The sequence below is a fragment of the Cibotium barometz genome, chromosome 35 (genome assembly GCF_041138505.1).
Source record: "Cibotium barometz isolate CiBa-2024 chromosome 35, ASM4113850v1, whole genome shotgun sequence".
In the NCBI taxonomy this organism is placed as follows: domain Eukaryota; kingdom Viridiplantae; phylum Streptophyta; class Polypodiopsida; order Cyatheales; family Cibotiaceae; genus Cibotium; species Cibotium barometz.
In genome coordinates, this window is record NC_141080.1 from 3,152,587 (window position 1) to 3,167,886 (window position 15,300).

The 15,300-nt window shown below is 42.8% G+C and overlaps 1 protein-coding gene across 3 annotated transcripts in view; it reads left to right on the forward strand.

Annotated features, from left to right (window-relative positions):
* Positions 1–15,089, forward strand: part of LOC147618058 (ubiquinol-cytochrome C chaperone family protein) — a 51,810-nt gene extending 36,721 nt beyond the window's left edge. The window contains exons 3-8 of one of the 3 annotated variants that reach the window (XM_086775298.1): positions 4,100–4,266; positions 4,419–4,543; positions 4,675–4,735; positions 14,526–14,574; positions 14,722–14,800; positions 14,932–15,089. In XM_086775298.1, coding sequence (XP_086631424.1) covers positions 4,100–4,266; positions 4,419–4,543; positions 4,675–4,735; positions 14,526–14,574; positions 14,722–14,786 — 467 coding nt within the window. In that variant the 3' untranslated portion in view covers positions 14,787–14,800; positions 14,932–15,089. The remainder of the gene's footprint in view (positions 1–4,099; positions 4,267–4,418; positions 4,544–4,674; positions 4,736–14,525; positions 14,575–14,721; positions 14,801–14,931) is intronic. The other 2 variants (XM_086775297.1, XM_086775299.1) reach the window with 2 other exon arrangements.
* The last annotated feature ends 211 nt before the right edge of the window (positions 15,090–15,300 follow it).

The window sequence follows — 15,300 nt, forward strand, 5'->3', positions numbered from 1 at the left end:
ATTATACATTTGAGGCATAGATGAAAGGTCCTCATGATAGGCAGTGGTGATAGCATTCACCTTGGGTCTATGAGATAATGCATTAACTATTGAATTATTCTTTTCAAAAATGTGAAGAATCTGAAAATGAAACATGGAAAGAAAATTAGCCCATCGCATCTGCTTCTCAGAGAGTTTTCTTTGTGTGAGAAAGTGCCGGAGACTCTGATGATATGTTTTGACCATAAATTCAGCACCTAAGAGATAGTGCTTTCATATGAATCACAACCATTAATTCTTTCTCATAGATGATACTATGTGTCTCTGCATCTTGCAATCTTCGACTTTCAAAAGCCACAGCATGGCCTTCTTGATTTAACACTGCTCCTATGCAATCACCACTTGCATCACATTCCACAACAAAAGGCTTATGCAAATCTGGCACAATAAGAACTGGCTGTTGACTAATGGCATCTTTTAGCTTCTGGAAAGCTATCTTTTGTCTAATACCCCAAACAAAAGCAATCTTCTTCTTTGTAAGATCATGCAATGGACCAGCCAAAAGAGCAAAATGCTTAATGAACCTGCGATAATATGAACATAAACCAAGAAAGCTTCTGACTTCATGCACAGAAGTCAAGTCAGGCCAATCAACAATAGCTTGAATCTTGGCAGGGTCCATGTGTACACCGTCCTTAGAAACAATATGGCCAAGATAATGAATTTCAGCCAAGAAAAATTCACTCTTTTTGGGATTGATATAAAGTTTATGCTTGCGGAGCTCTTCAAAAACAATAGCCAAATGGTGCTTGTGTTCCTCCTCGGATTTGGAGAAAACTAGTACATCATCAAAGAAAACTCTTGTAAACATTCTGTGATTTTTGAAAATACGATCCATCAATGCAATTAAAAGTAGCAGGAGCATTAGTAAGACCAAAAGGCATCACTAAATACTCATACAATCCAAATGTAGTCCTAGAAGTTGTCTTATGTACATCTTGAGGAGCTACTCTTATTTGGTGATAACCACTTTTCAAATCAATGCGGCTGAAAATAGATGTCCCTTGGAGTTTATCCAAGATATCATCAATTCTCAGTATTGGAAACCGATTCTTGATGGTTATCTTATTCAAGGCCCTGTAGTCAATGCACATTCTATATGAACCATCTTTCTTTTGTACCAACAAAATGGGTGAGCAATAAGGTGATGAGTTGGGTTGTATCAAACCCTTCTCAAGAAGATCATTGACTTGTGTCATGATTTCTTCTTGTTGACTTGCACTCACTCTATAAGGGGGCTGATTTGGAGGTGAGCTCCTAGGAATCAAATCAATGCGATGATCCTCTGGACGCTGCGGGGGAAGTTGCCTAGGCAAAGCATCTGCAAAACAATCTTCATAATGATATAAAAAAATTTACCCCCGACTTATCTAGATGTGTCATGCTTTCATCTTTAGACCTGATTTGCTCTTTGACAAAAACCAAGTACGAACAAATAGACTTCTTTATTTGCTTTTTAATGGCAATATAGCCTACAACGGGAATAGTTGCACTAGTAGTGCCTGCATGAATACAATACTGCTTGCCCTTATGAGTAAAGGTAAGCGTCTTCTTTTTAAAATCTGGAACTGGAAGCATGCGAAAACGCCAGGGTATGCCAAGTAAAACATCATATCCCGAAGAAGTAGGACCTATGAGGAACTCCTCATGATCACCATAGTTTCCTGTGATGACGAGTAGAAATGGCTTGTTGGTTTTGGCTCTTTGATTTGCAAAGCCGATTTTGGGCCAACAAACAAGAACCTTGGTTACAAGTAGGCCAATGCTGTAGGGTGTTGTTGACCAGCTCCTTGTGCCAAGGTTGTTACTCTTTCTTAGCATCCTATCTACGTACCTAGTGTCCAGCTGAGTCAAGTCCTGCCTGATAAGTCTGGTAATCTCTGCTCGTGTGAGAGAGAGGGAGGGTGCATCCAGGGAGTACTGAAATGGAGGTAGCCTGTTCATACTAAAGCCATGCAATTGGAACCAAGCTGTCATCTGTGCATACCAACATGATTTGTCTCCCTGTGATGCCAACTGTCGTGAAGACTCTAGGGCTAAGCGAGCATATCTGTCTCTAGGGAGAGCCCAAGTGCTATGTATTAAGGAGACTGATCGAGTGAGTGCCTCTACTACCAATGGGGGGGTAGCCATCTCTGCAGGGATAATATCATGTGATACGGAGGCCTTGGCCCTAATCATCCGGGAAATCATAGAAACCAAGGGCCACTCCATACATCTCCATCCATCAGTGCTACCAGCTCGGCTGTGGTGATCCACTGAGGGTCCCCTTATCTACACTCCATACAGCATGGCTGAAGTGACCAAAGTGTCAAAGAGCCAGAGCTTTGTTCGAGGTTCCTGAAACTGAACCTACGAACACATCCTCTCTAGTCTCCCCAATGCTGCATAAGCTCTGGTCAATCTGGTCTCCGCTGCTCTCCTCAAGGAAAATAGTGGGCCACTAAAAACCACACCAAGGTAAGTATATGCATCTGTATACTCCACTGTCTCCTGACCATATGTAAAGGTGGGAACTGACCTCCTAACCCAATGTGCTGTGGTGTCAAACACCATCACCTTGGTTTTACCAAGGTTAACAGACAATCCATTGTCCTGTGCAAACGTGTGCAATGCATCCAAATGACGCTGCATCCCCTCTAGAGAATCTGAGATTAGCACAATATCATCAGCATACAATAACAGCGAAATCCATGTCCCTGCTAGCTGTGCTCCTCTGTCACCCTCCCGCTTTACATAGTCCGAAACCTCATCCACATACATCCCAAATAAGGTGGGAGAAAGGGGGCAGCCCTGTTTCACCCCAATAGTGGAGTGAACCATCTCAGATATACCCTGAGTAGTACGTACCTGCCCCACAACTGTCCTATATAAAGCCACGATTCCCCAAATCAGCTCTGTGGGCACTCCCATGTCCTATAGTCTGCGCATCAGTCTGGCTCTCGGTAGTGTGTCAAAAGCTTTGCGGAAATCCACAAAGCAACAATAAATCCTCCTGCCATATAATCTGCCCTCCTCAATAATAGCTCTGAGTGTCAAGATATGGTCAAGAGTGGAGAAACCTCTCCTGAACCTTGCCTGCCCTGATGCACGTATGCCCTCTCTCTCTGCCCATCTACTCAACTCCTGCTCAAGAATAGATGCATATAATCTAGCCAATGTGTGACCAATCATGATGGTACGATAATTCCCAGGAAGCATGGGATCCTCTGACTTGAAGATAGGCACAATCGTGGACATATTCCAAGTCTTAGGAAAACCCTCACACATGGCTCGGTTAAACATCATAGCAATAAGCTCTGCAAGCATATCTCTGGCATGAATAAAGTGCTCTGCTACCAAACCATCATGATCATATGGTCTCCCAGTCCTCATCCTGTCAATAGCTTTCCTTACCATCTCAGCAGTAAAGAAAGCACATGTCTCTGGGCATGGTTCCGATGGGTCTGGCAGGGGCGGCTGTCCTGGTGCTGTGTACAGGGATGGTGTACATGGATGCTGCATACTCACCCCAAATCTCTGTGGAGGTAATGGTGAATGCTCATGGAATAGTCTCCATGCCTCACCTGAGTCCTGACTCATAAATAACTAATACAAATCCCTCTCTAACTGAGCAAGATAAGCCCTCTTCTTCCGTCGCACTAGGCGCCGGAAGGTAATCCGTGACTGTCTGTGAGTGGTAACACCCATGAGCACCTCTCTCTGTAATCTGATCCTCATCTCTCTGCACTCCTCATCATACCAGCTGTTCTGGGGCATGTTCCCAGATCGTCTCCGTGTAGGTTGACTATGGGGATATGCCTCTGATGCTGCAGCATGAAGCGTCTCTATCAATATCTGAGTGAGCTCATCCAATGGCCGTCCCGGCTCCTCGGCACATAAGCGTCTGTATATCTCATCCGTGTACACGGTGTCAGTCTCCCTCGTAAAGGTATAACGAGTGTGTGGCGTTTTTCTTCTTTTTTTATATAGTTAAGGTACGATTGAAATTTCTTCAAGACCTGTGCATCTGTAGATATCTGTAAGTGTATTAACCAACTGGGGTTTGCAATTATTACAGCGTTTAGTCTAGAGAAGACCTTTCGGACAACACATGCAATGCTGGTTCTACACATGTGGATGTGCCTAGTGAGGCTTCGAGTGGAAGGAAAAGATGGTACTGATTTCGGCCAAGCCTTGTATGAAGTCTACAATGAAGACCTGGAACGACGAGTGGTGGCTGCAGGGGTGTGTATCGATTTTCTAAAAACCATTGTACCATTAGACTATCTCATTGATGACTTTTGTTTCCTGTGCATGTGAATGTTTCACACACGCAGTTTGAATTTCACTTCCTTGGGGCATTAGTTGTAACATTCCTTGCAGTTGGTACTACATAGGTGAAAATGCTGTTTTCAAAATGGATGAAAGAGCTAGAAAAGATATTTTATGGAGCTGTTCTTGCATATGATAATGCCATGAAACCTGAGGCCTCCAAAGATGAACTTGCTCGGGCCCTTTGGCGGTAAGTAGGCAACATTTCCTCAACACTCGGCTTTCTTTTTCTGATGGACCAAATAGCTAATAATTGCGTCAAAGCGAGTGCACTCATGTTGTTTTTCTGTGTACTTTTGTGGAAAAATTATGGTTTTGCAGGAATGTGTTTGCTGAGGATGACAAATTGATGCCAACTGGAACACTAGCGATACCTGTGCAGGTGAATTTTAGTATCTTCTTTCTACACCACAGGTGCATTTACGTTTAAGACAAACACGCTCTTGTCAGCGGTGGGCCCTTACCTGAGTGGCTATCATACCGCATTGCTCAGCAAGGGGCATGTGTTCGAAACACGACACCTATGTGTGTGTGTGTATATATGTCTGCACACACGTGTGTGTCTGTGGGAATTGCCTGAATATTAAAACTTTTTCCAAAAAAGAGCTTGTGTGAGTCTTTTGCAGATTGGAGACCATCACACTCATGCCAGTGGCATACAAATTGGTTGCAAAAATGCTCGTTAACCGCCTCAAGGGCTCGGTCTATACGGGTTTGCATCTGGCGCAATATGGGTTTGTGCCTCAAAAACACATCACGGACAACATTGGGAATGCGTACAGTGGCATTGAGTATGCCAAATATATAGAACAAGATGTGCTTCTAATGCAAGTAGATATTGAAAAGGCCTTTGTCACAGTCCAATGGGACTTTGTGGCAGAAACCATGCACCGTATGGGATTCTTACCCCTTGAACTGGAGCTATTACTGCCGTCCTTCTTAGTATCTTTAGAAGAAGCGTTACCTTTCCCTATCTGTGCAGTTGATTGCTGTTGCCGGGGTTTGGTACTGGATGGAGATGACTGCTTGGGCTTGCCCCCGTTCAGCTTCATTTCTTCATTCTGAGCGAGAGTCAGAGCCCGGTCATATGTACTTGGTTCAAAGTTACGCACTGTAAACCGAATGTTAGAGTCCAATCCACGAATGAATTGCTCCATCTTAGCCTGCGCAGATAACCCTAACTGCTGTGCCAAAGTAATAACCTTACCGGAAAACTAAAGCACTGGGGATCCGTTCTGTCTGAGTCCATAGAACTCATCTTTCAGACCGGTCATGTACTGGGGCGGGAGAAATCTGGTCTTCAGGTCATGGACAAAGATGTCCCAGTCAAAGGCTGTGACACCTGTGGCGTGGTCTGTATGAATACTAGACCAATGCTGCCAAGTGACTGCCTCACCAGTGAGATGGGGAGCCGCTAAGTGGACTTTATCTTGTGGGTCTGTGATCCTAGCTAATGGAAAATGAGCATTAAAGTGATGAATAAATTGATTAACTGATGAATGATCACACTTACCATCATACTTACGGAAGTTTGATTGACTACGAATGATGGTGGTTGATGTGCTGCGGATTGCTGGCTGGTGACACCTATGACTGGGGAGACTGAGGAGAGCTGCTGATACCTCAAGTGTATGGCTTCCTTTTTCCGTTGGTGCTCCAATAACATACGTTCTCGATTAAGCTCACGTTGGTGTTCTCGAGCGGCGAGTTCAGCTTGACGCCGGTCTTCGTCGATCCTGCGTTGGGCTTCCTCATAGTCCCGTCTTTCTGCTTTTTCTTCTTTCCTTCGGGCCTCATCCTCTCTCCTTTGTTGTTCCATTTGAAAAAAGAGGGAGATGTAGTCGAGTGCTGCTGGAGGCGGAGAAGGACGTGCTGCTGCTGCTACCTCCAAGAGTTGGAGACGCTCCATGGTCTGTAGGGCTGATTACTAGTGTAGGGCTGATTACTAGTGTAGGACTGATGCTGGCCCGAAACGCAGACTGTAGGGCTGATGCGGGACTGAAACGCAGACTGTAGGGCTGCTGTAGATCTGTAAACGCAGACTGTAGGGGACTGAATTGCAAGCGGCTGGTTTATATGCAGAAAACGCACGTGTGTTTGCTGATTTGAGCCTGTGGATGTACTATATGGCTGCGCCTATGGTTGTAGGGACTGCTGAACTGCATGCGTTGGAGAACCAAGGCTGGTTGAAGCAAAACTCAAGTACTCCAAGGGTTGGATGAGACTAGTCTAGTGCTGAAGGCAAGGGTACTCCTAGGGCTGAGGAGGAAAGCTCTTAGCACACTGAAGACTGAATGAGAAACTAAGCCCTATGCAAGCCTATTTATACTAGATAGGGGTTGGTCAAGTTGGCTGGTCATAATTTAATAAACTTTATGTTTATAAACGACAATAAATGCTTAAATAAATACCATAAAATATGGAAAAAATACCAGATAAATCCTAGTAAATTTCCTAAGGCTTCTGGGATGTTCTAAATGATGCATAGGCATATGAATGCATATTATGCAGGATGTAGAGTGCTTTCTGATGCAAACCCTAAGGCTTCTACTGACTCTACATGCATGAATGATTCTCTCCAAGTGGATTAAGGGACTTGATTGACTGACTGACCCGCTAAGGCTGAGGAATGACCTACGTAGCTCGTACTTGACTTATCCTGGACTGAGGATGTACAATGGGGTCACGGCGTACGACAAATATCATCCTACTAGGTTCTAATAATGTACAAATGTTGCACTGCTGCTGATGAGCCAGTTTGTCACCATGCACTGAGTGCAGAGTGCATGTGACAGATTGGGATAATCTGACATGAAAAACTAGACTTTTTTTCCCTAAGACATTCCCCCTCTCGAAAATAAACAGGGGAAACTCAAACTACATCTGACAATTGACTCCATAAGTTGGTTCACTATGTGTGTTCTTTCCACTCATAACTCGGTCATAGGAACTGACTAAATTTGCAATCATTGTTTCTATAACTATCTCAATGGAACTAAAGGCAGACCAACTCGAACCAGAGTCGCGAGAAACACAACCCCCCTTCAATCAACTCTCGAGAATCAGATAATCTAACATCACAAACAATTGTCGTAGCTCGTCGTAAATGACCTCTGAAAGTGGTTCTATCAAGACCCTGTCCAAACAAGAACACCCCTGATATAACTCTCCTTCTTTGTATCATATCCTCTACCAACTGTGGAATTGGTTGTACAGGAGGTCAATTTTTTCTAGCATTATTTGCACCTAGAACTACATCTTCAAGTTCTAATTCTCAAGGGAAACTTGGGTTGACACCCATACCAAACATAACCTGTTCAATAATATCACAGACAGATTCAGACCAATCAAATGATCTCTCGGTGTTGAACATGTGCAATGTTCCACGATAATTAATTTATCCTCTCTATTGCCTGATAGACTAAGAACAATCATCATGACTAGGAACCTACCTCAGTCAGTCTCTGATTGCCTAAAGTATCAAGAAACTTCAAGTGCCAACTCAATCTACTTTGTCAAGGTAATCAAGATGCAAGTGAAATTTGCCAACATCAACATTCTACTGGAACCAGATAGAAATAGAAAAACCCCACTTGTCAACACCCTTCTATGAATATTAGCCATAATAAAAACTGATAATTTGGATATCTGCCACGTCAGTGTCATGGCCCATAAACCATACATCTGCCACATCAAAAGTGTGGCTAATGAACTGGACATCTGCCATATGAGAGGCTAGCGCACTCACCCCATGAACTAGATATCTTACAATCTTGAGTTCTGGAGAACTATCTTGTCAAAGGCTAAAACATCTGCCTCGATAGAGTGGTGTAAACTGGAACATGTGATACATCCTAGTGTCCCATACCACTAGAACTATATATATATCTATATGTATATATATATATATATATATATATATATATATATATATATATATATATATATATATATATGTATATATATAGATATATCTATATGTATATATATAGATATATATATATATATATCTATAGATATATATATAGATATAGATAGATAGATAGATAGATATATATATATATATATATATATATATATATATATATATAGAGAGAGAGAGAGAGAGAGAGAGAGAGAGAGATAGATATCTATATATATATATATCCAGGAACATGCCCAAATTCATCTTTTAGGAACATGCATGTTATATACTTATGGTAGTCAACCCACAAGACTATATAACTATCAACTCCATTATGCATAGTATGGACTAGATACCCCATACGTGTCTTACAAATCCATCACTCCTCAACTTACAAGTCTTTCAAAAGATTACCAAAGATTGCTAGCAAATACAAATTGAACCTTCTCGGGAGAATAAATCTATTTGAGAAACCTAATGATTTCAACACGAGCAAAATCTGCTTTGAATCTGGATCTCTACAAAATATATGTGCGCGTGCCAAGATCCCTCAGAGAACCATCTCTGTGAAGCAAAGAAGCTCACCCAACATTTGGCAAAGCATAACCGCTTTACCCAAAAACACATACACCCAATCATAGTTGCATATGCCAAGCAACTACATAACACACTTTGCGATCATTTGCAATCCATAGTCTCATTCTCCCTTCCTTCTTGTATTTGATTTCTCAAAACAACTTCTACTTTAGTTGCCCATATTAGCTTGCTTTCTCCTAAACCCATGGCTCCCCTAACCCTACCGGATTAGGCCACTAATCTCGAGGATTAGCACTGGTATGTAACACATACACGTACACATGCATATGCGTATGTACATATTGTATGCACTTGATCTCTATGGTTGGTACATATCAATTTCTTGAATGGTCACCACGATTAGGTATTCAGCTATTTGAGCATCTCCAGGTTCTTAAGGGCAATGGTTTTAGCATAGTCCTCCTATGTGTGGTGGCTTCCACACAATTGATTGTTTTATTTGAGGCTTGGCATGCTTTGCCACATGTCAATTGCTGTGGAGATGGTGGATTTACATCTTGCTCATCTTTGAGGGCTGCTAGCTGCCCACATGGGCTTTCTTGCGGGCTGTTTTGGGTGGTTCCCAGGTTGCACCTGTCTAGACTTCCCTCAATTGGCCCTTGCTTTCAACCCAAAATTACCCTTGGTGGTCTGCTGATGGAGTTCCTTTGTTCATCAGCCCCGTGCCGTTTGCCTATCACCAGCCCGGACATTTCCCTAGGTTTCATATGGGGATGGCTTTGGATGCCCAAAAGATTAAGGACACACAAGCTTTGGGAATGGGGGACCATTCCCAAAGCTTGTGTGCCCAATACAAGACCAGGTGCCCAATACAATTTCTTGGACATAGAATTGGCATTGGAGCTTAAGTGTCAAGTGGAAAACATGTATGGCAAGCTCTCAAGGATTTGGGAGAGATCTAGCATCGAAACATGCTTCTACGTAGTTCTCACATACATTTCTAATAAGGTATAGGAGCACACTCCTAAAATCTAGGAGCTTTACTATTTTTGGACAACCTTGAATGGAAATTCTATTTGCATCATTACGTCCGTAAGCTAGGCAAATGGGGGGATTTGCTAAAGCACCTTTGACAGAATGTCTATGAATAGAGATTTTTTTAGAGATGAAGTTTATGGGGGGAACCATCTCTTAGATTGGGACGTGTGGCATGAAAGTGGATCAAAGTGAGACACCTGGCCTCACCCTTGTCAACTCAGCTCTCAACTTGTCATTATGGTCTTCACTTTCCATTTTTACTCATGGGAGCCCCATAGGAGCCCTCTCTCTTCATTCAGGAGGCTCTTTCTTGCTGTAGGCTCTCTTCTACCATGTTGGCTGCTCGCCTTATTGTCTACATCACTCTATGGAGAGTCTACACTACTCCACTCCCCTCTACACAGGTCGTACCTGTTGTACCAGCCATTGTACCGGTTGCATCAGCCATTGTACCTGCTGTAATGGCTGCACCAGCCTCTATACCTGCTGTACCTGCTGTACCAGCCGCTATGATAGTTGCACCAGCCCTGAATACACGAACATGTACAGGTATGCGGTGTCAATAGCAAGTACTCAAGCAGGTACACTTGGTGCTGGTTCTTAGATGTAGGGTGATATTCAATAGGTACTTGCAGGCACAGTAGGGTTTCAGCATGTACTTGTAGGTACAGTTAGGGTTTCAACATGTACTTGTAGGTACATTTAGAATTTCAGCTTGTACTTGCAAGTGCAATTAGGGTTTCAACATGTACTTGTAACTATAGTTAGGGTTTCAGCTTGTGCTTGCAGGTACAATTCGGGTTTCGGCAAGTACATAGTCAAATACAGTAGGTATAGTTTGCAGCTACAGTAGGTACACAAGAGGTACAAACAGGTGCACAACAAGTGCACAACAGGTACAATAGGCAGGCGGCTACAACAAGTATAACAGGATAGCAGACTTGCAGATAGGGGTAAAGGAAAGATGCGCCAACCCCTAATGTGTGTGTGTGTGTGTGTGTGTGTGTGTGTGTGTGTGAGAGAGAGAGAGAGAGAGAGAGAGAGATTAGTTGTGGGAGAGGTTTGGTGGAAGGGGGGTGAAGGGTCCATTGTTTATAGGACACATGGCACCCCCCTTTAATGAAGGTGGGCACCTCTATAAGGTGCCCCCTCATTAAAGAGTCCCACAAATGGATTTTAATGGGATAAAAGGGTGCCCAAGGCTTGGTTTGGCCATACCTTGGTCCTTGGGCTCCGGGCACTGGCCAATGGTTGGTGACTAACTTAAAAGAATGTGAAGTGCTAAGGTTATAAAGTCTTAAAGAAATAAACAAAGGTTTAAATGAATTCTTACCACCTGTTCACAATGCACATGCCACAAACCATGTCAGAATACAGGCACTCGCATGGTTCACGGGTGGGCGTCCCTTGCCCGTGAACTTGACACGTCATAGGAGGCAGTCACACGAAAACAAGATGCGCGAAAACAATTTCAAGCAGGCAGAGATGTGTGCACTGTGCATATGCATTATGTAATGGATATATCTCCCGTTATTGGAACATGTAAATAGCAGGTCTTCCCGAGCACGGAATTGGCTCAGTGGGAAGCCTAAATTGGGATCCCTCACAGTGGGTTCCACATCCTGACCACACTACAGGTGACACGAGGCTTGGCCTCCCGTAAGTGACACAAGCCCTGGCCTCAGTACGGGCAACATGAAAGGAAAACCCTATAACATAGCACAAGTGTTGTACAGCTCTTGTGCCAATGTTTTGGGTATTTAGATGCTACATTGGCTAGTTTCAGCTTAGCCTTTGATTTGGCTGTTAGTTTGGAGACATAGGTGGCTCTTGTATTTTGTACTGGAGTTTGGATTGTGGATCCTTCGACAGGCCTTAGGCCCAAGATCCTCGCGTAGTTACCAATTTTTCACCGCCCGTAGGCGCTTAATTATCCGCCCGTAGGTGATGCTGCTGAGGAAGCACCAAAGGGGGTTTTGAACCCAGGACCTCTTGGTCCTAGGCAAACACCTTCACCACTTGAAAGTTGAGCTATCACCACTTGAAAGTTGAGCTATCACCTCATCAGCTGGATTATGGATCTTCTTCATGCACAGATTGACTTCCTTTGGATCTTCTCCATGGATAGATGGAATTCCTTAGGGAAGTATGATACACATCGGCTGTATTATGGATCTTCTTCATGCACAGATTGACTTCCTTTGGATCTTCTCCATGGATAGATGGAATTCCTTAGGGAAGTATGATACACAAGTTTATAGATTAGCATTGTGGATTTCTAGATCTGTTTTTCTTGGAATATGGATCCATCTACAGGTTTATGAATTTGGCATTATGGACTCTCGGATTTGGTTTGTGGGAACATGAATCCATGATTTTGCATTGTCACTTTCAGCGGGATCAATTCTCTGTCCAGTATTTTGTGGTTGTTGAGAACCTTGGGAGTTATAGGCAGTTATGTTATTGAAGCTCTCAGATTATGCAGGACTTAGAGGGTCTTGGACCTCTAGATTTTACAAGAAGTTATGGTTTTGGACTTTTGATTATATGACTCCTCTTACCGTTGAGGACAACTGCTTAGAAGATGAGGGGTGATGTTTACCATTTATGGGATTTATTACTGGCATTTATCAGTCGTTTACAGGACTTGTGAGGATTTATGGACTTTTGGACAAGGTTTGGGAATGGGTGGTTATCTAGATATGGATTCCAGGCACTCTAGACATCTTTGTGGGTGGCTAGGAACATGACTCAGGCCTGACAGATTATCTATGATTTCATGGGTTACGTAGAACATGCCCCCAATAGGCTCTTGAATTGACTGGAAGATCAATTGCGTGGAAAACAAGTTCAAAACAGGTTATTTGTGCACATCATTATTTTAAAGGGCGGACAAGTTTATTAACCAAGGCCGGACTAATTATATTTTGGGCCCTTGTGGTTAAAAGCATTTACACATCAATGTGTGGTCGCCGGAGAAAGCTTGGATATTACTCACTTGTAAGGTTTGAAGCTTTAGCTCATTATTTGGGGGGAAAGCATATAATAACACAAATGTGGAGAAAACGGCATGGAAAGAAAATCAACACAAAAGCATTGTGCATGTATATAAATATATTCGTTACCAAGTTTTCTAGGTCGAAGGAGAATACCATGACACAAATGCCAGCTCTCCCATCCTCGCCATCATCTTCGCGCTCCTCTGTTGCTGCACTATACGATTCCGTGCAGGCTGTATCTTCTGTACCAGTCTGTACTATGATGATATGGCAGACTGTACACACTGTACCAGCTCCCGACGACATCATCCCTGCTGTGACTACATCGACTATATCTGCATGTTTCTAACGATACTAGTTGCTGATGTGCTGCTGTACGGTACCTTCAGCCATCTTGTACATGCTGATGTCATTATTTTGTACCCATTGATTGTATTTAATGACAATACCTTGTGTACCGGCTGTACTTTGGCAATACCTACAGTACCATGTATTTGTACCTTCTGTTCCTGCTGATAGGGAAATGAGAGGCCTGCAAAGCGTGTACTTGTCGAAGGCTCCTTGGTAATATAAAATTCCAAGGGGGGGCTCAGCCCATTCTGTCCCAGTGTGGTGTTCGTGTGCAAATCTCTTTGAGAGTTGTGTAGAATCATGCTGGGGCCACTCATTAATTGTCTAATAATTAATTACATTATAGTTAAGTGTGCAAGCTCCCTGCTCCTGATTACAATCTGTGACCTAGAGAGGCTCAACAAGTCTTGAGAATGGCTTGATTTGCAGACCTTGCTTGGCAATGGGCGTAATGCAGTGATACCACTGAGGTGGCCTGCCAGATGACTGCACAGAGATTCAGAGAACATTTGGGCATATCACTTTCCCTCTCTTCAAGACATGTAGGAACAGAATGAGGGTGGTTTTAGTGCTGTTGAGGAGCACAGGGCGACCTTTCTTTTGGTTTGGGGCAAGGGGGTCGTCTTCCAGAGACTAAGCTTTTTGTTGCTCTTTGCCTATAAATAGGACTCCTCTGTATAAAATCACATTGGTCTTATGTTAATTCATTTCATGAGGATTCTATAAATAGAGACACTGCAACCTTTCTGTCAGAGCAACTGTTTCAAAGAGAATGTATTTTGAAGAGTAGACCATTTTTAGAAGCTCCAAGCACAGCTGTATTGGTGGCATTCAAGAGGCCCTTATTGGTTTGTTTCCTTGAACCCATATTTGTCAAATGTCCCAATGCAAGGAAGATGAAAACCCTCCAAACATTTTGAAAACAGCAAAAAATGAGAATGTAAATGGATCCCAACACCATGTCAGCATTCCACGGTTTAATTCATCTTTCTTTTTAAGGACATGTATTGTATTTTTCAATGCACTTTTCAAGAACTGCATATGATTATTATCTAGTTGTGTGTAGGAAGAATGCGAAGACTAGTGTTAAATGCATTCCCACAATTGTGTAGAACGTAAATATTTCTTATATTTTCTTGGATGTGAGAATCCCAACTTGCATGCATGACAATTGTGTTTGGATCTGCTGGGAACGCAATTTGGATCTGTTGGTTGCCAAGGTGGAATGCAAACATAGGCACATCGTTGGCAATGGGACGATGTCTTGAACATAAGCATGTGTAGCCTGGTGAGTTGCTAAGGATTGCTAATGCCTTCTGTGGTTTTCACTTGGTGTTTGGCAGAGCTTAGCTAGATATGTACGCAGGGAGACTGCCTGTCTAGCATTGACAGGTTTGAGTATCTTGCAAACTTGACTATTATTTGCATCTAACTGACACATAGTTTTGTGCCGTACATTATATTTGTGATATTTGTATTCATTACTCAAAAGGTCACATTCGATTTCATTGAAGTGGTGTGTGTTTTGTGGTCTTGTAGATAAGGAAGCACTTATTTCAGGCAACATACTGTTCTCAACGGATTCATTGGCAACTTCAGAATAAATTTTGAGTAAGAAGTGTGTTAAAACATTCCTTCCATGGCCACTGTATGGAATATTTTTTTGGGTGGGGGGCTGGTGTGTGTGGGGGGGGGTTTTGGGGGGGACAGAGGTAGCCTGCCTTATTACGAGCCTGGTTGTTTTTGCAGCGGGAAATGTGTTGGAAAACAGTATGCATGGATAACTCATTATTTTAAAGAAAGAGATGTGGACTGGCATATATATCATGAGAAGATGTACAACTCAAACTAAAAAATGTGTACCAAGTTCTCACCTACCTTTTCAAGGGGATTACATAGTTCATAAAGCGATAAAGTAATTCATAAGTGGTTATTGTTATTGTCTACTGCTTGAAATGGTTGGGATTTTGCACATTGAAACTCTTATGCACATCCATTAAGTAGCTGGTGTGCATATGGGTACATGTGTCCCTGCACGTGACGCGATCTTACCATGTGAAATCAGTGATGTGAAGCAAGTAGGTATTTGTTTGCTAGCATGTGTGTTAGTACCTTTGA